At 58.7% G+C, this 22,035-nt stretch overlaps 4 protein-coding genes across 5 annotated transcripts in view; 3 read left to right on the forward strand and 1 right to left on the reverse strand.

The window, feature by feature from the left end:
* The window catches only part of LOC117652469 (neurobeachin-like protein 1), a 203,738-nt gene extending 182,052 nt beyond the window's left edge, over positions 1-21,686 (forward strand). Inside the window, exons 13-28 of the mRNA XM_034397414.1 lie at positions 15,453-15,577; positions 16,714-16,837; positions 16,911-17,082; positions 17,162-17,275; positions 17,355-17,507; positions 17,584-17,785; positions 17,862-18,108; positions 18,187-18,295; positions 18,372-18,481; positions 18,594-18,804; positions 18,936-19,135; positions 19,232-19,404; positions 19,481-19,773; positions 19,845-19,988; positions 20,077-20,225; positions 20,316-21,686. Of these exons, the coding sequence (XP_034253305.1) occupies positions 15,453-15,577; positions 16,714-16,837; positions 16,911-17,082; positions 17,162-17,275; positions 17,355-17,507; positions 17,584-17,785; positions 17,862-18,108; positions 18,187-18,295; positions 18,372-18,481; positions 18,594-18,804; positions 18,936-19,135; positions 19,232-19,404; positions 19,481-19,773; positions 19,845-19,988; positions 20,077-20,225; positions 20,316-20,454 (2,665 nt within the window). The 3' untranslated portion in view covers positions 20,455-21,686. The remainder of the gene's footprint in view (positions 1-15,452; positions 15,578-16,713; positions 16,838-16,910; positions 17,083-17,161; positions 17,276-17,354; positions 17,508-17,583; positions 17,786-17,861; positions 18,109-18,186; positions 18,296-18,371; positions 18,482-18,593; positions 18,805-18,935; positions 19,136-19,231; positions 19,405-19,480; positions 19,774-19,844; positions 19,989-20,076; positions 20,226-20,315) is intronic.
* On the reverse strand, positions 1,018-3,773 carry LOC117652471 (putative mediator of RNA polymerase II transcription subunit 26). 2 transcript variants are annotated; one of them, XM_034397419.1, is made up of 6 exons: positions 3,683-3,773; positions 3,336-3,515; positions 2,553-2,801; positions 2,217-2,465; positions 1,681-2,142; positions 1,018-1,609 (listed from the first exon to the last, which is right to left on the reverse strand). In XM_034397419.1, exons 1-6 carry the CDS (start codon positions 3,695-3,697, stop codon positions 1,136-1,138), a joined length of 1,629 nt encoding a protein of 542 aa, XP_034253310.1. In that variant the 5' UTR covers positions 3,698-3,773; the 3' UTR covers positions 1,018-1,135. The 2 variants fall into 2 exon arrangements, with proteins under 2 accessions (XP_034253310.1, XP_034253309.1); XM_034397418.1 differs by having other exon boundaries at positions 3,336-3,707.
* On the forward strand, positions 10,554-11,035 carry LOC117652497 (cuticle protein 7-like). The gene has a single exon (XM_034397450.1). The coding sequence runs from the start codon at positions 10,554-10,556 to the stop codon at positions 10,968-10,970; it is 417 nt and encodes a 138-aa protein (XP_034253341.1). The 3' UTR covers positions 10,971-11,035.
* LOC117652495 (larval cuticle protein A2B-like) lies at positions 14,092-15,292 on the forward strand. Its single transcript, XM_034397448.1, has 3 exons — positions 14,092-14,302; positions 14,528-14,776; positions 14,852-15,292. Exons 1-3 carry the CDS (start codon positions 14,288-14,290, stop codon positions 15,056-15,058), a joined length of 471 nt encoding a protein of 156 aa, XP_034253339.1. The 5' UTR covers positions 14,092-14,287; the 3' UTR covers positions 15,059-15,292.
* Positions 21,687-22,035: the final 349 nt, after the last annotated feature.

Genomic DNA, 22,035 nt, shown 5'->3' on the forward strand with positions numbered 1-22,035 from the left:
TCCTCCAGCAGCAGCAGCTCGCGCAGCGTGGCGTCTACGGCGGCGTCAACGCCCAGGCCGACGGCGGCCTTCTTGGCCTGGGCGGCGCTCCCTACGGCTCCGGCCTCGCCAACGGGCAGGCGCTGGGCCAGTCCGGACGCGGCTTCGGCTACGGCCAGCAGAACGGCCTCAGCTACCAGCAGGGCTACCAACCCCTGAGCAGGGGCGTGGGCTTCAACTACCGCGGCTACCAGCCCACTGTGACCAACCGCGGACTCACCGGCCAGCAGGGAGTGCAACCGACGGCGTCCTCGGTGGCGCGGAGCCTCGGCGGGTACGGAGGGTACGGCGGGTACGCACAGGGCTACCCGCCCTCGGACGTCAGTGGACTCAACCCGCACCAGCTCAGGTCTCTCGGGATCATTCCCCAGGAGGACCACTCGTACGGTCCCTCCTCCGCCTAGGTTAACCAATTGCCCGTCTGTACTCGGTTCTGTTTGATTGTATTCAACTGTTAAAATTTTTCATCAGTGTTAAAAAAAATAAGTGTGGAAGGTAAATACATTTTTGGGAGTGTGCGATGTTCCTGAGTGTGATCGAGCTGCTTTGTATGTGTCCCTTGCGAATCCCCTTGCATTGTAATAAAATCAACGATTTTTCTATTTAAAAATAAAAAAAAAAATCACTTGAAAACTCAATGTATTTTGTCTCCTTTTTCTATTATATCCCTGTATACCCGTGAATGAAAAGCACTGCCTGAATGGCAGAATGGAATGGAAATCATAGGACACGCCGCCGGAGCCGAAAACTCCGGGCGACTTGATTGGTTCTCGCGAAGGCAGGTACCACACTGCGCGAGCGTCTCGCCCCGCCTCTCCTGCCCGTGATGATCTGCCAATCTCTGCCGGTGAATCACCCTCCACGCCACAAAGCCTGTCGCACTAACAATTATGCGTTTCGTGTGTTACAGGTAAGCAGTGGACGTGCGCGGCCTTGGCGGCCTTGGCCTTGGTGAGTGCGGCAATAATCGGACACGGCTCTCGAAACGGATGGTTTATTGGATGCGACCGCCGCGATCGCAGCGCCCCGCGCGGAGCGAGCGACAACCGCGGCGCCAGTGTGTCAGTCTTTGCATTTACATGAGGGGCAGGGGCGGCTAGCTGATGGAGTACTGGGCGTAGGGCGAGCTGAAGCGCACGAAGTTGGCGCCGCGCAGGCCGCCGGCCGGCAGGCTGGTCCGGTACACTGCCAGCGTGCGCTGGTGGGGGAAGGACTGCAGCTGCTGCAGCATGTGCTGCTGCTGCACTAGCTGCTGCTGGTGCGCCCGCTGCAGGCTCTGGACCTGGTGGTGCACCTGCTCCTCGCTCTCGAGCGACCGCAACTGCTGCACCAGCGGCTGCTGCACTTGGGGCTGAGTCTTGAACTGGACTTGCTGCGGCTGTTGCTTCAACTGCGGTTGGACTTGCTGTTGGACTTGCTGGGGCTGTTGCTTCAGCTGTGGCTGAACCCTCTGTTGCACTTGCTGCTGGGGCTGCTGCTTCAGCTGCGGTTGAACCGGCTGTAGCTTGATCTGCGGCTGGCTCTGAATCAAGGTGTTGGTGGATTGGACTGTGTGACGTACGTCGATCACCTGAAAAACGAAAACACTTTATAATCCACGCCGCAATTAATTTCGCGCCAGCGATTTGAGGAATGCCGAACCTGTGGCTGGGGCTCGTCCTGCTGCTGCAGTTTGTTGTCCAACCGCTCGTCGATGATGGGCTGCTGGTCCACCTGCTGCTCAAGTCCACCGTCGGCCTGCTGGGCCGGCTGCTCCGCGATGGTGTCCTGCTGCTGGCCGAGCAGACCCTGGTCCTGCTGCTGGTTAAGGAGGCCCTGGCCCTGCTGCTGGTTCAAGATGCCCTGGTCCTGCTGTTGGCCGAGGAGACCCTGGTCCTGCTGCTGGCCGAGGAGACCCTGATCCTGCTGCTGGTTAAGGATGCCCTGGTTCTGCTGTTGGCTGCCGAGACCCTGGTCCTGCTGCTGGTTCAAGGTGCCCTGGTCCTGCTGGTTGAGAAGGCCCTGCTCCTGCTGAAGTAGAGCCTGCCCCTGCTGCAGCAGGCCCTGCGCCTGCTGGGACAGTCCCGGCTGCTCCTGCTGCAGCTGCATCAGTGGGAGGCCGATCTGCAACGAGGGGGTCGGTTACACACTGGAAAACGTTAAGTGCGGCAGCGCGCCGAATCGCTCTGATAAATCACCTCCTGCTTCATGAGGCCCTGGTCCTGCAGCTGGACGAGCGGGATGCCCATCTGGTGGTGGATGCCCGAGCCGGGGATCTGGTGAAGCTGGTGCAGCTGGTAGCTGGGCTGCGGCAAGGCCTGCGGGATGAGGTGCTGCACGTCCTGGTACTGCCCCAGCGTCAGCGGTGGCTGCACCAGGTGCTGGTGCATCAGGGCGCCGCTCTGGTGCTGGGGGTGCTCCACCAGCACGCGCCGGTTGTTGCCAGACTGCCAAACAAATCAAAATTGAAGTTGAAATTTCAAACTGAAAAATTGTGATTGAACTTTGCAAAAATTGAAATGTAATAGGCGTACGTTGAGCGACGTGGTGGGGACGACGTGGTGCTGCACCGGCACGGGCACGTCGACGTGGACCACGGGCACGCGCTTGACCGCCTTGACGACCGGCACGATGGGCTTGGAGTGGCCGGGCACCAGGGAGACGACGGCGTTGAAGCCGTTGGCGTCGTCCGCCGTGTAGCGGACGGTGCGCAGCGTGCCGTCGGGGTCCACGACGGAGTAGCTGCCGTGCACGGTGTCCCCGCGACGCTCCTCCCTCTGGTCCTGTCGAACAGCACGCCAGGCTGAAGCTACGTTCGCACGGACACAATGCCTGGCCAATGGCTTCCAGTGTCAAGGTGCCCCGCGCAAAAAGAGGCGCGGACGTCGCTAACGTCGTTCCCAAGGAGGATGACTCATTCATTCATCAGCAATGACCCGCGCATTAGACAATGATCTGATCATTTAGTGATGAACAGTGTCTCCATTTTTCGCCGAATCATCCTACCATTTCACTGAGTTGCGTCATCATTCATCCAGTATTCGTCTATTAATTATCATTCATTCATCTCATATCGTTCATTCATTGATCATTCATTCATTCATTCATGCAACCACTCAGTATTTTAGTCATCGATCATTCATTGGTGTATTATTAAATCACTTCTTCATTAATCACTCACTATTCATTAATCACTCACAATTCATTAATCACTCACAATTCATTAACCACTCACCATTCATTAATCACTCACCATTCATTCATCATTCACCTTTCATTCATTCATTCATTCATTCATTCATTCATTCATCACGTACCTTGGCGTCGCCGGTCTCCTCGTCGCGGATGCGGTAGGCGAAGTCGTACTGCGGGTTGGGGTCGAAGAAGGGGTCGTCGTTGGCGTCGTCCTGCAGCAGCGTCTTGACGCCCTTGACGTCCTCCTGCGCCACGGCGCGGGCCTCGGCGCCCAGCGCCACCAGCGCCGCCACGAGCAGCGCCTGCAGCAAGGCTTTGACTACGTAACTCGAACAACGAACGACCATTTCCTCCACTATGCGGAGAAATTTCTCAGCACCATCGTGCAATCATGCGTGATAGATTGGAGTCTGAGAAGTCACTCGACTGCGCTGCATTTTTCAAGGGGAAATTGGCCGGCTGTGCTCACCTCCAGGGTCCGCATGGTGTGTGTGCAAGTAATCCAAGTGCAATGTCAGGGACGGACCCCCGCGCCTCGCTTTTGTACCCGGGATGCGCCGCAACAAGAGCAACAGCAGCAACCGCGTCCTGCAGCGAGCCCTCTGGCAGAGAGAGGGAGGGAAACACAAAGGAGGGGGAGGGGGTAAAGACCTCAGGACAGTCTCGGAAACAGTTCAGCGGGGACGAGTTCCTCGGATTGCGCCTTGGACTGGATCAGCGCGCTCAACAAAATGTGATAAACAAGACGCCCTCACTGTCAAAAAAGATAAATCGAATGGACTGCAATTTAATTGTCCCGCCGTCCAACATGCAACTGAAACTGATCGTTTTTGCTGCTCTTTATTTTCGCAGTGCTCCTCGGGTGCATCGCTCCAGGTCTTCTCTTTCTATTCTCGCACATCGCAGCTTCTTTATTTCTGGCGCCAAGCTATCATTACGTAATTATCGCGCACCTCGTTTCAAAATAAATCCGTCCGACGAAAAACACTTTCGCGCTCGTCGAGTGTCCGCGGTGCATCTCACAGGGCGCCCCGTGCGTGCGACGGAGACAGAGCATGGGCAGGTCCCTGTCCCTCCAATCTGCACAAATAACGCGGCAGGCGAGGCGGGGCCCTGGCGGGGCACTGGCGGGGCCCTGGCAAGGCCGTTCCCGGGGGCACTGACTGGACTGCCCACTGGCCACTCCGCTGCAAAACACGGCGAGGCGGAGATGCGCTTCTTGCTGCTGCTCTTGTTGTTGTTGTTCTGCTCGTCCGATTTCACGATCCCCCATTTCCCCCTTTTCCTGAAAATCCCTTTGCAGTGGCGTGCTGCTCTGTCCGTACAAAGGGCCGGTCCCTCACGTGCGGCTCGAATGGTCGAATGGGAGAAGAGGCGACATAGGCGGCGTTGCCGGACCGACTCGGATCGAAGCCCTGCCTGGCTGGCCCTGCCGCACACGGCGCTCATCCCCAGCGGGAATCCGCTGCTTTGTTGTTGTTGTTTTTCTCAATCTTTACAGCCGATTAATCGAAGCTACATTTTTGCCAGTGGAGCGGCGCGACAAAAACCACCTTTATCGCCCTGCTGTTCCTGTCCAGTCGGCGGAGGGAGCAGCGAGTATATCGAACTCGATATCGAGGCGGGCATCGAACCAAACCCCCGGCGAGTGCTGGGCCCACTGGCTGGGCCGGCTGGGCCATCCGACCGGCCTGGCCGCGGCCATCGAAAGTTTTTACTTTTCCTTTCGTTTGCGCCTCGCTTTGAATTATGGCCCGATTTAACTGCGGGTCGGGTGACTGCAGCGACACGCGGAGGGAGCGTGTTTCGGCGTGTTTGCATTTTGGCGGCTTTGGTGGAACAGGTTCCTGGAGTGCCAGACCTCTCTCTCGCACTCATGGGGCGCCCCGTGTAGGTGCGAGAGAGACGGACCGACGAGAGCCCCCGTTGGGAATCAGCCTGCAGCGAACGTCTTCGCGCGTCTTGGGGCCCTCTTGGGGCCCTCTTGCGCGGGGCCTGGGGCAGCGACACGGAAACGACGCCGATTAGTATTCCAAACCTTGGAAACTTTTGCTGCGCCTCCGACAAAATGCAGTCTGTTGATGGTAATATTATTTATCTTTAACATCTGCGGTGCTCTGGCCGCTCTGAGTAACATTCATGTCGCCCACGCCGTCGGTGTTTGTCCCTATCACAGCCAGTTTGTTGTTGTTGCTGTTTTCTGGGGGCTGCTGGCCCCGGCTGGCCCATGGCGCTGGTCAGCAGCACGTAATGTATGGTCGCGTCATGGCGTGCGTGTCGGAAGCCCAATCTGTTGCCGTACGTTTCGCACGTGTACGCCTCCACTGCGAAAAGAAAATCACTTTTTCGCGCCACGCTTGCTCTGGCTCGCTCTGCAGAGCGGCCTGGTTCGTGATTTGAACGCTGCGTGCGTATGGCACGGCCTGTCCGGAGAGCGTCTCTGTGTTTGCCCACTGCTATGCGTTGATCTGTCCGGTGTGGTCAGTGTATGTGTCAGCCTGGAGACGGTCGCACATCAGTCAGGCAGCCGGATCCAGGCTCGATAATACTGTCAAATGAGTTTTGACGGCAGTAGTGCCGCTCCCCTTTGCCAGCGCGTTTGTCTGCTGATGTCACTGTGATTCAAACTGGAGCGGGGCCGCGACAGCGGGTGAAGGACGAGAAAGGTCGAGCAGCTAACTTAAAGCTGCAAATTTTTTTTTTCTCATTTGGTCAAAGTGTTTGCTGAAAACGTAGTTAAACTGCGTAGCCACTGAGCAGAGCGTCTGGCGTGGGTCGGGTGCGCCGTGCAGCCAGGCAACCCAACCTGCGCGGCCGTGCGATGGGCGGCTGGAGTCCTTTGTAGTCCTTTACCATTACCACTACGGGCTAGACCCTGATCACTGGAGTCCTCTGGAGCGCACGGGCACCTTCAGCTCTCGACGCGCTATCCTGAGGACGCCATGACGAGTGATGGGAAAGTCATTGAATTATTGTCCAGCAGATTTAACAGTAACACCTTTCAAAAATGCCAACTACAACTTGCTGCTCTCCAACAGTGTGGGCGGCTGCTTGAGCGCTTGGCTGGCTGGCTAATGAATGACAAGATAGACTTGTTAATCTATTCGGCATTGTTAGTGTCGCTAACAGCGAGCTAACAGGCCGGCATGTCGGCTGTGGCACAAGCCTTTAATTGTCTGCGAGCGGTCCAAGGGCCCTAGGGCCGAGATCCAGCCCTTAAGCCCAGCTGGAAACCCTTTGCTCTCCTACCGTCTTGTTAGGCTTTGCGTTTTCCGTCAATGGGCGCACACATCTCAATCGCCTCACTGTCCCATTTCTTAAAATGTTTGTATATTCCTGTTGCTGTGTTGTTTTTTTTCTGTGCGACTCGACAGTGCTGGTGATTGTAGAACAGTCGAGTTCCACTGCCGGCCTTGGGTCGTCCCGTCGGGACCGAAATTCGCTGTCATGCCGCCAATGCTTCGATTGGGTTCGCGTTGTTTCAAGTTGTTGTTGTTGTTGTTGTTGGCCCGGAGATGGATCAGTCGTTGCGCCAGGCTCGCAAAGGCGCGCCACTGCAAGGCCGTTCGGCGGGCTTCTTAAATTAATTCACATGCAGCCAATCAAAGAAAGTTCCCCCCAGAAGCGCGCGACCCAATATCTGACCCGGCGCCACCACGGTGTGTGTGTGTGTGTTTGTGTTGTGTGTGTGTGTTGTGTGTTGTGTGTGTGTGTGTGTGTGTGTGTGTGTGTGTGTGTGTGTGTGTGTGTGGAATGCTCGCGGTAGTGAGCGCGCCGCTTGACTTCGCAATGCTTATTGATCGTATGCTGGGCCGAGCGCCCCAGTAGTAGGCGGGAGTTGGAAATTGGCGCACTGTCCTACAGTGTGCATGCACTGCATGGTGTCACCGCGGCGACGTCGTTTGCGGGCGCGTCTGCAAGTTACACAGTTACAGTGGCGCGGCGAATGGCGTGAATTTCACAGTGGCAATGGCGCTGCGCTGCCGCGCCGCATTTCGCAGCCACCGCCTTCCTGGCCGAGACCCGGGACTCCCTCCTCGACTGCTGCTGCTGCTGCACAGTGTGCCCGAGCAAGTGGAGCACCCTGAATTTCGAACAGGCTACCTACCGCGCCAAAATCCTCGCCATGTCTTTTCTTCTCCATGAACGCGGAGCGAAATGCGATTTGCGTATCTTCCAGGCGGCTTTCTTGTACGAAAGGGGGATGCTGCCTGTAGCGGCGCGTCGCTGGACACCGCCTGAAAAGGCGCTTTTCTTTAAGTTTTCTTTGTGGTTGTTTTGTTTTGGTAACTGGGGCGCCCCTTGGGGTTGACAGCGCCAAGTCATGACATTGTGTCGATGTGTTCAGGTGCCGCGCTGAGGCAAGCCACTCGCTGCCTGTCCTGTGGGACACTTGGTCTCATTCCGGGTTCCTGGTCCGGATTAGAGGATAGCAGTGCCCTGGATCGTTTGGCGGCGACCCCGGCCGGCAAAGGGCCGCGCTGACCTTGCCAGGGCCCGCCTAGGGCTCGCCCAGGGCGTTGCATAACATAATCCATCGGCCGTTCGCCCTCGACTCGGCCACGGGGAAAGGGGAGGGGGGCGAGCTGCACGGTCCATTTCTCATATCCCCGGTCATAATGACCACGTGGGTAATTGGCCGAGCCAGGACAATGACCGGACAGCCAGGTGGAGAACGGCACGGCCCTCATGTAGGTCGTCACCGCGGTGCCGATCACGATTTTTCGGATTTGAACCACTTCATCCCCCTCTGGCGCACCGACGGAACGGCCCACGAGTGCGAGAGAGCCAGAGAGACTGCGCCGCGTTTGCACTTCTGCCAGTGCGGAATCGATTGCCGAGATGATGGCGATAGGACGGTGGCCGCCCACCGAGCCCACGAACCGCTCAGCATCGGATTGCCGCTGCAAGGCCCGTGTCTGTCTCTCTCGCACTCGTCAGGGCTGCGAGGGGAGAGAGAGAGAGAGAGAGAGAGAGAGAGAGAGAGAGAGAGAGAGAGAGAGAGAGAGTCCGCTCTCTAAGGGCCAAGCGGGCAGTACCGGCGCCAAGGATATTGTTTGGAGCACAACTATTGCTCGTGGCGCCACTCTCGATAGCTCCGTGCAGCTCGCAAAATAAAATTACAGTTTTAAAAAAATTGTATTTTTTTTTTCGAATTGAAAAATTTTAAAACAATGAGAAAGAAGTCCGCTGAACGCGCCCTTTTGCGTGAGAGCGTGGACGCTGCAGTCCGCTTCACGTGTGCACCACGTGTGCAGCAACAAGAACAACGCTCCTGAATTTTGCGGCTATCTGACGAAAAGTAAAGTGAGACGCCATTGTATCGCTAAGCCTCTAAAGCCGCGCGGCGCGCGCGCTCTCACGGGCCGCTAGGCGCTGCCTTGCGCTTGCCTAGCGCTGCTGGCTCGTGAGTCCCTTTCTGCTTTTATTCCTTTTCGTCACTGTGGCACAGTGGGCCAGAAGACGGGTGGAGGCGGCCAAACTCTAGACGCTCCAGCAAGGGGTAACCAACTCGAGATAATCAGTGTACGTCTAGTTGGTAATCAGTGAAATAATCAACATAATCGAACGTCATCACAATCATACTTTTTGAGATTCAACCAGTTTTTGACCGACTTTGTGAGTCTCGTGGTCTTAAAATCGTTGAGGTCGAAGCCTTCCCGGGGCAGGGCACGAAAGAGTAGAGTCTTAACAATACTAGGGCGTTGAGAGGGGCCTTTGACGGCAGCTAGAATGGACGCAGTGGCCGCCCGAAGTCAGCCAAAACGGCTACTTTCGGAGATAAAATCACTTTTTGACCACTGGAAAAGTCTCCCTGGTGGTTTGGCCTTGGCGCTCCCCGTCGCACCGCGCCTCGCCGGCCTAGTGGGGGTGGCTGGGTGGCTGGTGCAGCGGAGGAGTCTGTGCTCCAGGGCCTGCCTGGAGCGGCCTGGAGCGGCCTGGAGGAAAGGGGCAGGGCAGGCAGGGCACGGCACGGCGCACAGAGCCTTTATAACGGCTGCCCGGCCCCGCAGCCCGGCACTAGGCAAGGCAACGTGACCAGGACCCAGCCGCCTCCAAGCATACCGGGATGGCCGTCGCCAAAGTAAGCGTGCGTGTGAGTGTGTGTGTGTGTGTGTTGTTTGTTTGTTTGTTTGTTTTTTGTGTGTGCACGCATGTATTAATGACTTTCATTGGTGCCTTTGGTGGATTGATTTGTTTGTTTGATTATCGATCAGTTGATCTGTCTGCAAGAAAGGCCTGTAGGTCTTTTTATGATGTCTTCCCTGGGCTTCTCGTAACTGTTTTCCTTTGCAAATGGCTTCCAACCTTACCCACGCTACGACGTGGTTCCCTTCATCGCTCTTTGAGTCTTGGTGTCTTGGAGTCGAACTGCAGCGACTGCTAAGCCTCGTCGATCACGTTGGCAGCCCTGCTGTTGCGGTGCGGGTGAGGCGCGCGGGCAGTGACTTTCCAGGCGTTTCCCAGTGCGAGGCGAGGCGAAGCGACGCCGAGGCGACGCCCTGTCGCAACCGCCGCGGCTGACCGTTGGACGCACGACGGCGTCGTCGCCGTGCTCCGATCCCTGTCTCTCGCAGTGCTCTCGCAGCGGTTGCCACACGCCACCGCCATGCTGATCCTAATGCTCTCGGTCACCGGTCACCCTTCCAGGGCCTTCCAGGGCCTTGCAGGGCCTTGCAGGGCAGGGCGCCTGTAGCCAACTGAGGTTCTTCTCCGCCGGCATAACGTGTCACCCTAGTAAGGACGACCTTGTCTCGTTTTGCAGTGCAGGCGAGCATGAGTCGGGCCCGAAATGGCATACGATCATGTGTGGTCTGGCCCTTAATGGTAATGGTAATGCAGGGTAGGCATCCGCGCGGGTTCGACGCGCGGGTGTCGTGCGGTGCTGCCTATGCCGTGCTTCGCAGGCGCCTCGAGACGCCGCGCCGCCGCCGCCGTTGTTGGATTGATTTATGCGTTTCTTTCTCTCGCGCGCCTCTTAATCCTCCCACTCCTGCCGCTCCTCCAGCCGTTCCCACGCTCTGTCCCTGCGGGCCCCGCGGCCTGCGCCGCGGCCTGCACTCGCGTGGTGCAATTCATAACAAGGGCATGACCGTGCGACGACGCTGCTCTGCCTGCTCTGCCCTAATCTCTCTCTCTCTCTCTCTCTCTCTCTCTCTCTCTCTCTCTCTCTCTCTCTCTCTCTCTCTCTCTCTCTCTCTCTCTCTCGCCGCTCCGCTCTTTGTCGTGATGCGCGTGTTCTTGTCGGCGCTGCTCGCCCCGTGAGCGCTGCAATTGCAGGCAACGATTGGGAGCAGACGAAGCGGCCCGGCTGATTGAGTTTGTTGTTGTGCCACTTGATGCAGGCTCTGTTGGTGGCCGCGCTGGTGGGCGCCGCGCGCGCCGGGGTGGTGCCCGTCGGCCCCCACTACGGCCTGGGCCACGGCCTGGGCCCCGGCCCCGTGCACTACGCCCCCGCGCCGTACTACGCCCCCGCCCCCGTGCACTACGCCCCCGCGCCGGTGCACTACGCCGCCCACGAGGTGTACCCCGACTCGGTGCCCGAGTACAGCTTCGGGTACTCGGTGTCGGACGCGCACACCGGCGACGCCAAGAGCCAGCACGAGACGCGGCACGGCGACGTGGTCAAGGGCAGCTACTCGCTGGTGGAGCCCGACGGCACCATCCGCACCGTCAAGTACACGGCGGACCACGTCAACGGCTTCAACGCCGTGGTGGACCGCCAGCCCCCGCACCACCCGTACCACCACTACTGACCGCCGTCGCCGCGGCACCTCGCCACTGTACAGAGCTTTAAATAAAAGACTTCGAAATGTTCCTACCAGTTGGGAGTCTCGGCGGCGACGCCGAAGAGTCTGTTTATTTTTATTCACCCCGTCCCGAGGCAGAGCTAGACCTTGAATGTGTGCGTGGGACACTTGTGTGGAGTTGTCCGCGCTCGAACATTTGCCGAGGTGCCTACACGTTAATCTGGCGTGTCCCTGTGCTCCCCTTCCATCTGATGCAAGCTCCAGGAAGCCGTGCTGCAGTAGGGCTGTAGGGCAGTGTGCGCCTGCAGTGGACAGGCGGCGAGATGTTGTCGCGGTGGCCGCTCCGAGAAACACACGTAGGGAGTCAACTCGCGGAAATAGGCAAAAATATAGTGTATAAATCACAAACAAGTCAGACGACTCACTACAAACAAGCACAGTAGTCCATCTTCTTATTCTAAGAAAATCACAGTTGTTCTCCGGTCCGGCGGCCTCGCGGCCCGTCAGAGCCTCCTGGCGGGCGCCTTGGCCGCGAGGTTGGCGTTGTGCGAGCCCGCCGCCGTGGGCTCGCCCTGGTTGCGCACCACGGCGTTGAAGCCGTTGACGGCGTCCGCAGTGTAGGTGACGATGCGCAGTCGGCCGTCCGGCTCGCGCAGCGCGTACCGCCCGGACACCACGTCGCCCTGCCGAGTCTCGTGCTGGCTCTTCAAGTCGCCCGTCTCGTCGTCCTGGGGGCAGGCCGGGCAGACAGAGCGCTCAGTGGGCAGACAGGCGGACAGAAGGGCGGCCGCGAGGAGAAGGGAAGGGCCATCGAGGCAGACAGTCGGGCAGTAGAAGGGCGCGCGTGGGAAGCAGACTGATTCCGAGAGTCGCTTTCGTCGCTCTGTCTCTGTCGCACCAATAGGAGACGCGACTCTCGGAATCAGTCCGCAGACGGTCGAATAGAAGGGCGCCGTGGCCGAGCAGATTCCTCATGGGAGCGGCCGGACGGTGGCTCGGACTCTGACGGAGACCAAGGATGCCATGTTTACCTGCACCGAGTAGCCGAAGCTGTACTGCGCGGGGTCCTTGCTGCCGTCCTCGTCGTGGTCCTCGGCGCCGTGGCCCTGGGGCTCCTCGTCGTGGTGCCGCTGCTGCTGGTGGTGGTGGCTGACGGGCAGGCCGACGCCGACGCCGTGGTGGCCCGAGTAGGACTGGCGGCGCGACGCCTTGGGCACCAGGGCGTCCGCACACTGGAAGGGGCCGGCGCCCAGCCCGAGCAGCGCCGCCGCCAGCGGCACCTACGCACCCAAAAACGAGTCAGCCCCGCCGGGACTCGAACCCACGCCCGCCGCACTGCTTCAGCCCTCCCGGGGACGGCTAGCGCTCACCAGCCACGCAGAGCACTCCATGTTCGCTGTGGTTGAGACGGAGCTGCTGGCGGTGCTGCAGCAGCGGCTGTGGTCCTGGGTCACGCCCTTCGCGGCCTTATATAGCGTCGGGTGCCTACAGTGGCGGGGAGCCGATCGGCCCATTGGGGCGCCCAATTTCGACCGGAAAACAGCGCGCCGTTTTCCAGGGGCAGCCGACCGTGTTGCTGCCCGCTTGCCCGGCGTGGCGGACGGCTATTTTTCCGGTCGATCGGTGGCGGCTCCGGCTGCCTCCGGGCCTGCAGGTTACGCGGCGCAGCCGGGCCGCAGCCCTGCCCCTTCCCTGTTACAACAAGCCCGTCTCCCACATCGAGAGCCTCTCCCTGCCCTACCTCACGGCCGGGGCAGCCCGCCGCCACCGCGGCCGGCAAGGGCAGGCCGTCGAGGTCAAGGGACGACCGCCGGCTCGGTCCTGGAGGCTCCGTTCCTGGACGGTGCCATCCGCCGCGGGGCGGAGGCAGCTAATTTCGTTTTCCACGGCGTGCTGGCCGCGCTGCTTGCCGCCCCCTCCTGCGCCATGTCCCAGTCGGGCCAGCGCCAAGTGCCGCAACGCGGGCCCGGGCCCAGCCGTCGCCCAGCCGCCGTTTGGTCGCCCGACCTGGCCAGACGCCGGAGGTCGCCGTCAGCACGTGCCGTGCGTGCGCGGCGCGGAGGCGCTGCAGGGAGCCTCTAATGGCAATGCTAAAGGTGGCGTAGGCAACCCGCCCGCCGCGCCGCGTCGTTTGCTGGATCTGGAGCTCGACGGTGTCGTCCTGCACCTTGACCCGACTGCCCGACTCGTGACGGCGAGTTAGCGTGACGCGCTGCGCGGCGCACGGCGCGGTGCGTTGCACGTCCCGTGAAATGGCCATCGCTTTCCAATCGCCCTGCGCGGCACGGCACGGCACGGTGCGTCACGGCGCGCGGGAAATGGCGGAATCCTGTTGGCACGCGTTGGCCAATCCCCGCCGGCGACAGATTCGACAGTCGATAAGCGAATGGATTGCGTAGTGACATCGGTGACATCCGCCACGGCCTGGGAGTTATGAGTGTTGGAGGGCGATGTCGTCGAGACGACGACGGCGGCCTTGGAGGATGACAGTTACCCCAGTTGTATTCTTTGGTTTTTGATACAAGAACAATTCCTTCCTTTAGGACACTCTTGAACATCCTTACATTCCAGACGGATGGGCCACCACAGGCATGTCGGTGTGACATGGAGTCCACCACAGTGATACACATTTTGACGGCGGCCCTACACTGCCGTCGCGGCCCGGCCCGTCCGACCCCCCAATGCGGCGCGGCGTGGCTCGGCGCATGGCCCGGCCGTTTGGAGAAACCCCCAGCACGCGTCGCGCCTCGCGCCGCAAGCTGATTCCAGTGCCGTCTCTCTCTCGCACCCGTGGGGCGTGCCGTCGGGGTGCGAGAGGGACAGAGCGACGGAGGAATCTCAGGATTGGCGCGCCAAGTCACGCGCACCCCGCGCCCACCGTTTAGGCGCAGTGGCCGCAACAGCGCGCGCGGCGGCGCGTCGGGCGTCTCTATTGCCTCGTTGACGGCGCGCCAGTTTCAAATTGGAATCGGCAGTCCCTGCTGCAGCGGGCTGGGCCTGGGCTGCGTCCCCGTGGCGCCCAGGGGGTCTCGGAGCGGGCGGGGCGCGGGGCTGGGCAGTGTGGCAGCACGCGGTGGAGGGCCCCGCGAAGACGGACGGGCGGACCGTGCGAGGACGAATCCTTAGGCGTGCACGCACGGCTGTGTCACCACACGCGTGTGTGTCTGTGTGTGTGTCTGTGCGTCTTTTGGAGGGGCGTGTGTCCATCGGCCACCCCCACATGACAACGAGGCGGTCGTCGTATATATACCCGCACCGGGCCGGCAGACCGTCAGTTCGCACCTTGCGACCCTCAGTGTCTTCAGCACTTCCCCAAGCTCGTCATGGCTCTTTCCAGGGTGAGTGCAGTTGGCCGTGCGTTATTCCGGCCACGCGTTGAACGCGCCCTCCAGTGGATTACCTGAGTGACTACGCCGCCTGTGGATTACCCGTCTCGCTGGATTACCTCGTTTCGCCGACGGATTACCTCCACCGTGCCTCGTTGACCCCGATTTTCCACTGGGGGCGTTAGTATGCCGTGCTGGCTTGGCGTGCCCCTGCAAGCTTGCCGTCTTTTCCGCCAGAGGGTGCTGGTCTCGCTGTGCGCGGTGGCCGTCGTGCTGGGGCTGGCCCAGGGCGGCCTGGTGCCCGCGCCCCTGGCCTACAGCGCCTTCCCCGGGTTCGCGCCCGCGCCGCTGCTGGCGCGCGCCGTGGCCCCCGCCCCCATCCTGGCCCCCGCCCCCGTCCTGGCGCCCGCCCCCGTCGTGGCCAAAGTGAAGGCCCTGGACTACGCCGACGCCTACCCGCAGTACCAGTACGCCTACAACGTGCAGGTGAGTGTGAGAACCGCGACGGGCCTCTTTGCCGTTCATGTGTGCCTTTTTTCTGAACGGGCCGCCCTGCCGCAGGACTCGTTCACCGGCGACTCGAAGGCGCAGGAGGAGACCCGCGAGGGCGACGTCGTCCGCGGCTCCTACTCCCTCATCGAGCCCGACGGCGTCCGCCGCACCGTCAACTACTACGCCGACCCCCTCAACGGCTTCAACGCCGTCGTCCAGAGGGACCTTCCCGTCGCCGCCCCCATCATCAAGGCCGCGCCCGCCGTCGTCGTCTGAACCAGTCATCGTCCTGGCCACTCCGCCGCCGCACTCGCCACATCTCGCTCACTCCAACATCATCGTCATCGCGGCCGAGGCGGCCGACCAGTGGCAGCTGCACGCTGTGGCGCCACGCAGCGACGCAGCCAAGTCTTTTGTACCTGTCTGGAAATGATCCATGCTCAAGATGTATTTACTCCTGTCAAAATGTTGAATGTATTAATTTGAATAAGAAACTGTTCGCAACGTGAACTTACGCATTTCCTCATTACACCCTCCCTTACCCTCCACCACATCATTGACAAAATGAAAAACAAAACTGTATTCTAAACCGCCCAGGTAGAGGGCAACACGACCATGAAAGTGAAAAGTGCGGAGCGGTAAATTAAAGCTGTCGCGTTGCTTGTTGCAGGACTCCGGAGGAGCGACACTGGAAGCTGTCCCACCACGAGAACTTCTCCCGCATGCGGCTAAAGCTGTGCCCCAGCCTGGCCTTCAACCGCCACACTGACGCCAGCAACCTGAGGGACAACACAGGTGTGTTGAGGGGCTTCACTGTTGCACCTTTTAATGGACATCGAAAAACTCTACAACCGCCCACACTTAATACATAAAAAGAAAGAAAGAAGAAACATGTCAATCCTGATCACTGGAAAAAAACAGCAAACTAGTTTCAAAAGCTTATCAGATACTCGCTACGCCCGCGAGCGCAACAGGAACAGTCGGAAGAAAACTCGTCGCCAACAAAAACTAGTTCCCTCTTTTCTTCTCTGGAATGCACTAACTCGGTTCGAATCGCGTCATGCATGCCAACTGTCGTCTCGTAGGTCTCATGCCCATCCACCCGCGTCCATTCCGCGACCAACCATGCATCCCCAAATTGCCCCTTGATGAACGCCTCGTGATGCAAGCGAGCGATTTAGTCGCGGTCTGAGGCGACCGCCTTCCTCCTCTTCTGCCCTGTGCTCTCCTCGGCTCTCCTCCTTCCTCTGGCACTTCTCTATCTTCGCCTACGTCATACCATGCGGGTGGACCCCCACGGAAAGGCCACTGGCGACCACGGGGTTGCAGTGCCTTGCATTGCAGTGCATCGCAGTGCATTGCAGTGCATTGCAGTGCAGCTTGCGGCATGATTCCATCTCTCCCAGCTTTTCCGTGGGGGGACGCCCCCCTCCGGCCTTGTTTCATTCATGACTCTTGTGTGTTCGCTTGCCACGCAGCCAACGTTAAGCGCGACAGTGTAGGTGAGTAAGGTGTCGCGGCCCCGGTTACACTGCTGTAGTCGCTTCAGCTTTGAGACAACGCAAAAACAATCACAAAGAAACATTCCATCGATCGAAAATAGTGTTTACTCATGCCAAGTGTCCGTGAGCTTACGAGATTTTGCGAGCTGTCGTCATGTAAATTAGCGCTAGTTTACCGCTTGAACTAGGCCTCTTTTGTAATGCTGTCTTAGAAAAGTAGCATTTTCTTCAACTCTGTAGACTCACTTCTGGTTTGTCTCCTTCGCTGCTGTACACCGAAGCTTCTCCAGGCCTCCCAAAGCCAAAACAGAAAGTTGTTTCGATCTGACACTCCACTGCGACCGCCGCTAGCGCGCTCTACCGCCACTGGAGACTCCGCGGCCCTAGTGGACCCCCGGACGACGCTGACGCTTTCCTTGGTGTCGGCAGGCTGGCTGTCGCGGCGGCGCTCGTCGGAGACCCCGCTGTCCCTGTCGTCCTGGTCGGCCGCCGTGCGCGCGGAGCTGGACGACGACGCGTTGCCGGAGGAGGACCTGCGCTCGCTGCTGTCGGAGTAAGTGTTTCGGCAAAACTTCCCGCCAGCTAATTTTGATTTCGGTGACCGTAACGCCGTTCCGTGTGTGCAGGCCGGAGCCGGCTGAGGAGGTGACCCGGGAGGAGAAGCTGGTGCTGTCGCAGGAGTGCGAGCTGGTGACGCTGATGACGTCGGTGAGGGGCAAGCTGGACCTCACCACCTCGCACGCCAGCTTCCACGACCTCAGCCCCCTGCAGGAGGACGGCGAGCGCCAGGACTTCAAAGTACGGCCACGCCGCCGCCTAACAGAAAACGCATTTTGTTTCGTTTTGAAAGTTTTGAAAACTAACGATTGCTTCGCAGTGGCCGCTCTCGAGACTACGGGAAGTGCATCTCAGGCGGTACAACCTCCGGCGCAGCGCGCTCGAGTTTTTCCTCATGGACCAGACCAACTACTTCTTGAACTTCACGCCCAAGGTGTGCACTCGGCGCAGCCAGTTCGGCGCTACATGCAAGCTGCCACGCGTTTCATTCCAAGTCTCTCTCTTCCCCGCAGACGCGTAACAAGGTGTACTCCAGGATCCTGGGGCTGCGACCGCCGAACCTCATTCTGTCGAGCAGCCGATCCCCGGCAGAAATGCTGCGTGCGTCCGGACTCACTCAGAAGTGGGTCAACCGCGAAATCTCAAACTTTGACTACCTCATGCAGGTTTGTGCAGTGGAACCTTTTTTATCGCAGACCGGTCGCACGACTCTTTTAAAAAAATACCTTTTGCTCGTTGCAGCTCAACACGATCGCCGGCCGGTCGTACAACGACCTGTCGCAGTACCCCGTGTTCCCGTGGATCCTGGCGGACTACACCTCCAAGGAGCTGGACCTCGAGAACCCCGCCACCTTCCGGGACCTCTCGAAGCCCATCGGCGTCGTCAACCCCAAGAACGTGGCCGAGGTCAAGGCCAAGTACGACAACTTCGAAGATCCGTCAGGTAGGCCGCAACAACTGCGATGAGTAGGCGGAGCGTCGACGGTGAGCTTGACGAAGTGCGATTGTGTTCCCTCCAGGCGTGATCGCCAAGTTCCACTACGGCACGCACTACTCCAACAGCGCGGGCGTGCTGCACTACCTGGTCAGGGTGGAGCCCTTCACCTCGCTGCACATCGAGCTGCAGAGCGGCCGCTTCGACGTGGCCGACCGCCAGTTCCACTCCATCCCCCAGACCTGGAAGCTGCTCATGGACAACCCCAACGACGTCAAGGAGCTCACGCCGGAGTTCTTCTACTTCCCCGAGTTCCTCAAGAACCTCAACGGGTGAGCGCCGTTGGTGACCTCGCCTTGGGTGTGCGGAGTACACTGTACACAACAACGTCACGATGAATGTCGTTTCAGGTTTGACCTGGGCTTGCTGCAAGGCACGAAGGAACGCGTCAATGACGTCATCCTGCCTCCGTGGGCCAGCAGCCCCGAGGACTTCATCTTCAAGCACCGGAGAGCTCTGGTAAGACGAAGGGGCACTGCCCCGCGGCTCGACACGATTCTGTCCGTGGTGCGTTACGATTGATTTCCATTTACAGGAATGTGAGTACGTCTCGGCGCACCTACACGAGTGGATTGACCTCATCTTTGGCTACAAGCAAAAGGGCGCGAAGGCAGTCGAAGCCCTCAACGTGTTCTACTACTGCAGGTGCGTGCGATGGATTAATGCTCAGAGCACTCAGAAGCAAGCGGCTTACGGGTGAACCTAAAAACAATTTTATGGCGTGAGTTGAAAGTAACGCTCCTCCCTTTGCGTGCAGCTACGAGGGTGCCGTGGACCTGGACGCGCTGAAGAGCGCCGTGGAGAGGGAGGCCATGGAGGGCATGATCAACAACTTCGGGCAGACGCCGTGCCAGCTGCTGCGCGACCCCCACCCCCAGCGGCTGCCCCTGTCCGAGTCCGCCTCGCGGCAGCTGCGCCCGGACCTCACCCAGCACCTGGACAAGATCCGCCCCTTCACCATCATGGAGGTGAGCAGCAACTGTCGTCTGGCTGTTCGCCTGGTGGCCTACCCTCGACCACGCGGGCGGAGGGTTGCCTATCCTTGAGTTCGCAGGCGGCAAAACGCTGTCGGGAAATGCTGACCCTGTGCTTGTTGCAGCTGACGGCGGACCGGGACCCCGTGGCCTTCATCTCGCAGCCGAGGGCCCAGCCACGGAACTTCCTGGCCCCCGCGCTGCCCGACCTGGTCGTCACCGTCACCAGGTCAGGCGTGGTGGGCGTGCACTCCTGGTTGGCCGTCGACCGCCACTCGCCGCGCGGGTTCACCTTCGACGTGGACCCCTCCGTCGGCAACGTCAAGTAAGTCCCCCACCAGTGTGCTGGAGCGTCGTGGCGTCGCGCCGAGGCGGTAGGCGACCCTCGGGCCTCCTCACCACTCCGCTCCCCGTGTTGCAGGACTCGCAAGAAGCTGCCCGCGCCGCCGCACCCCGCCGTGCCCGCCAGCTCGCACCTGTTCTGCGTGAGCCACGACGGCAAGGTGCTCGTCAGCGGCGGCCACTGGGACTGCAGTCTGCGCGGCTGGAGCATCGCCAGGGCCAAGCCCCTCTTCTCCGTGGTCCGCCACTTCGGTGCGAATCGAGCTCGCCGACGAACCCCTCTGCGCAGTGTAGCGCTGGTTGTTGACCGCCACGTTTCGGCTTGCAGACCTCGTCACCTGCGTGGCGCTGGACCGCTGCGGCTGGTTCCTGGTGACGGGCTCTCGGGACACCACCTGCGTCGTCTGGGACCTCGCCGGCGGCGGCGGCGCTGCAGACGCCGGCCTCGGCGGCGGTATCGGCGCCCTGACCGTCGTCACTGGCGGCACGACGCCCGCGGCCGGGGGAGGCCCCTCGAACCCCGCCGCCCCCAAGCCCATCCAGACGCTGTACGGCCACGACTCGGCCGTCACCTGCGTCGCCATCATGACCGAGTTGGACATGGTGGTGTCGGGCTCGTCGGTAAGCGCGTGGTTTGTTGGCGCTGAGGTGCGCTGTGCGGCTGGCCGCTACTAACACTCTCGCTTCCACAGGACGGCACCGTCAACGTGCACACCATCCGCGAGGGGCAGTACCTGCGCACCCTGCACCCCGTCGGCTGCGTCGACCCGCAGGCCGAGATCGCCTTCCTCACCCTGTCCCACCTGGGCCACATAGCGTTCACCGCCAACGACCAGGTGCGGAACCCGCGCGTTCGCTTTTGCTAAGACGTGCCAACGTGCCCAACCGGAAAGACGCCAAGTACATTGTTTGCTCTCCTTGCAGGCCAGCAACTCGGTGCACGTGTACAGTGTCAACGGCGTGCACCTGGGCAGCAAGTACGTGTCTGGTCGGGTGACTGGACTGGTGACTGTCGGCGAGAACGTGGTGGTGGTGGACGACGCGGGCGACCTCACCATCAGCAGGCTCTACGGGTAAGCGTTGTATTTAGTGTTTGCCGAGTGTTTCAAGTTTTGGTGTGTTGCCTGGCCTGACCGCGGTGCCTGTTCCCGCCGTTCCCGCAGCCTGCGGCCGATCTACGACGTGCCGCTGCACGTGCCCGTGCAGACCATCATGGTGACGCCGTCCAACACGCACCTGCTGCTGCCCCTGCGCGACGGCAACCTGGTCGTGGTGGGCGTCCCCCCTCACGGCTCCAGTTAGCGGTAGCACGCCCAGGGGGCGCCTGGCCGCGACCAGGACGCCGACAGACGGCTGGCCATGTTCGCGTACCGGGTCCTCCCTGGGTCTGGGTCCCTGAACTAGGCCGCGAGGCCGTGGTCGGGAAATCAAGGATCTGATGTGCAGGACAGCCCTCGGGACAGCCTCTGCGAACGAAGACGACTGATTCTAATGTGGCCTAGGAGCCAAGTAGGTTTACTCGTGTTAGTCAACGTTTAGGAATGTAATGTGATTACTGTAGCCAGGATTTTTTTTAGCCAGAGTCAGATGACGATAAGATTTGTACCCCCGAGTTTTAGATTTTCTTTGTTTCTCTGTACGAAAGAGATTTTAGAGTGTTACTTGATTGATAGTATTTTATTTTTGCTTTAGAAACATTTAGAAACATGAAGCCATACTTGAAACATGTGATGCTCATTATGATTTCCTTTGTAATTTAAATTTTATTATTGTGTAAGTTTTTGTTGTTATTGTTGTTGTTGTTGAACATTACCCAGAATCAGCATGGTATGAAAGAGGATAGCTTAATTATTTTGAAGCTGCCCCATTCATCTGTGAATTTATTTATGATGGGTGAAATAGGTTTTATCAATTGATGGTAGGTTAAAAAAATCTATTGATTATAAACAATAATATGAACAATAAGATGTGTTTTATCATCCAATGCTTTAGAAACGTGTAATTTGCTTGTTTGGGAATGACATACATTAACCTACTGTGTATAAGAAAGAAGTCTTCCAACACAAATTAATGAGTTATTATGAATAGAAAGATGCCATCCAAATTTCATTCCTTTGATTAGGGTAGAGTTTGTCTGATATTAGACATGATGGAGTTACATGTGATATGTTCAGTGAACACATAACTCTCCAGTCAAGCATTTCTTTTATTTAAGTTGTTGTTACTGCATTGCTACAAGCGATGATTAATGTTTGTTTCTTTTAGGGATTTGACTCAATGAATTTTTATTCAAACTAAAAGTTATTGGGAAACAGTAAACTTAGCAAAAGTGCATAGAAGGCAAAGCAATTTTTAAGTATCCTAACATCCAACCATGATAATAATTTATTGTAAACTTGCATGGTGCTCTTGTTATGTATGATTCAGTATTTTAAAATTAATTTTTCTAATTTAAAGAAAGAAATTCTTGGACCCCTGCCCTCCTTATTTATATTTTTTCCCTTTTGCCGAATAAAACAATTAATAAAAATGAATATATGTTTATTCCTGCTAAACTCCAATTCCTTTACTACTTCTCAGCCATTCCACTCCATGATGTATAAGCCTTAGCTTTTTTCGATGAAAATGGTCGACCATCTCCGAGTTGCCCAATGGCCCTTAACGCATTTTATTTGGCGTGGAAATGACTTTTCACGTGACGCTTGATGAGTTGAAGAAGCTGCAGACGGTGGGTTGCCTACCTCGCGGCGCAAGCTCAAAAACTTCCAGTTTTTCGCCAGAAAGAGACTGTTTCGGGCCCATATGGCCCTTGAAATAGTGTCAGGAGTCACGAGGGGGTGCCCCAGCACAACATACTCGAATTTGGTCGAATTTCATTGCATG

The sequence above is a fragment of the Thrips palmi genome, unplaced genomic scaffold (assembly GCF_012932325.1).
Source record: "Thrips palmi isolate BJ-2018 unplaced genomic scaffold, TpBJ-2018v1 HiC_scaffold_7, whole genome shotgun sequence".
Taxonomy (NCBI): Eukaryota; Metazoa; Arthropoda; class Insecta; order Thysanoptera; family Thripidae; genus Thrips; species Thrips palmi.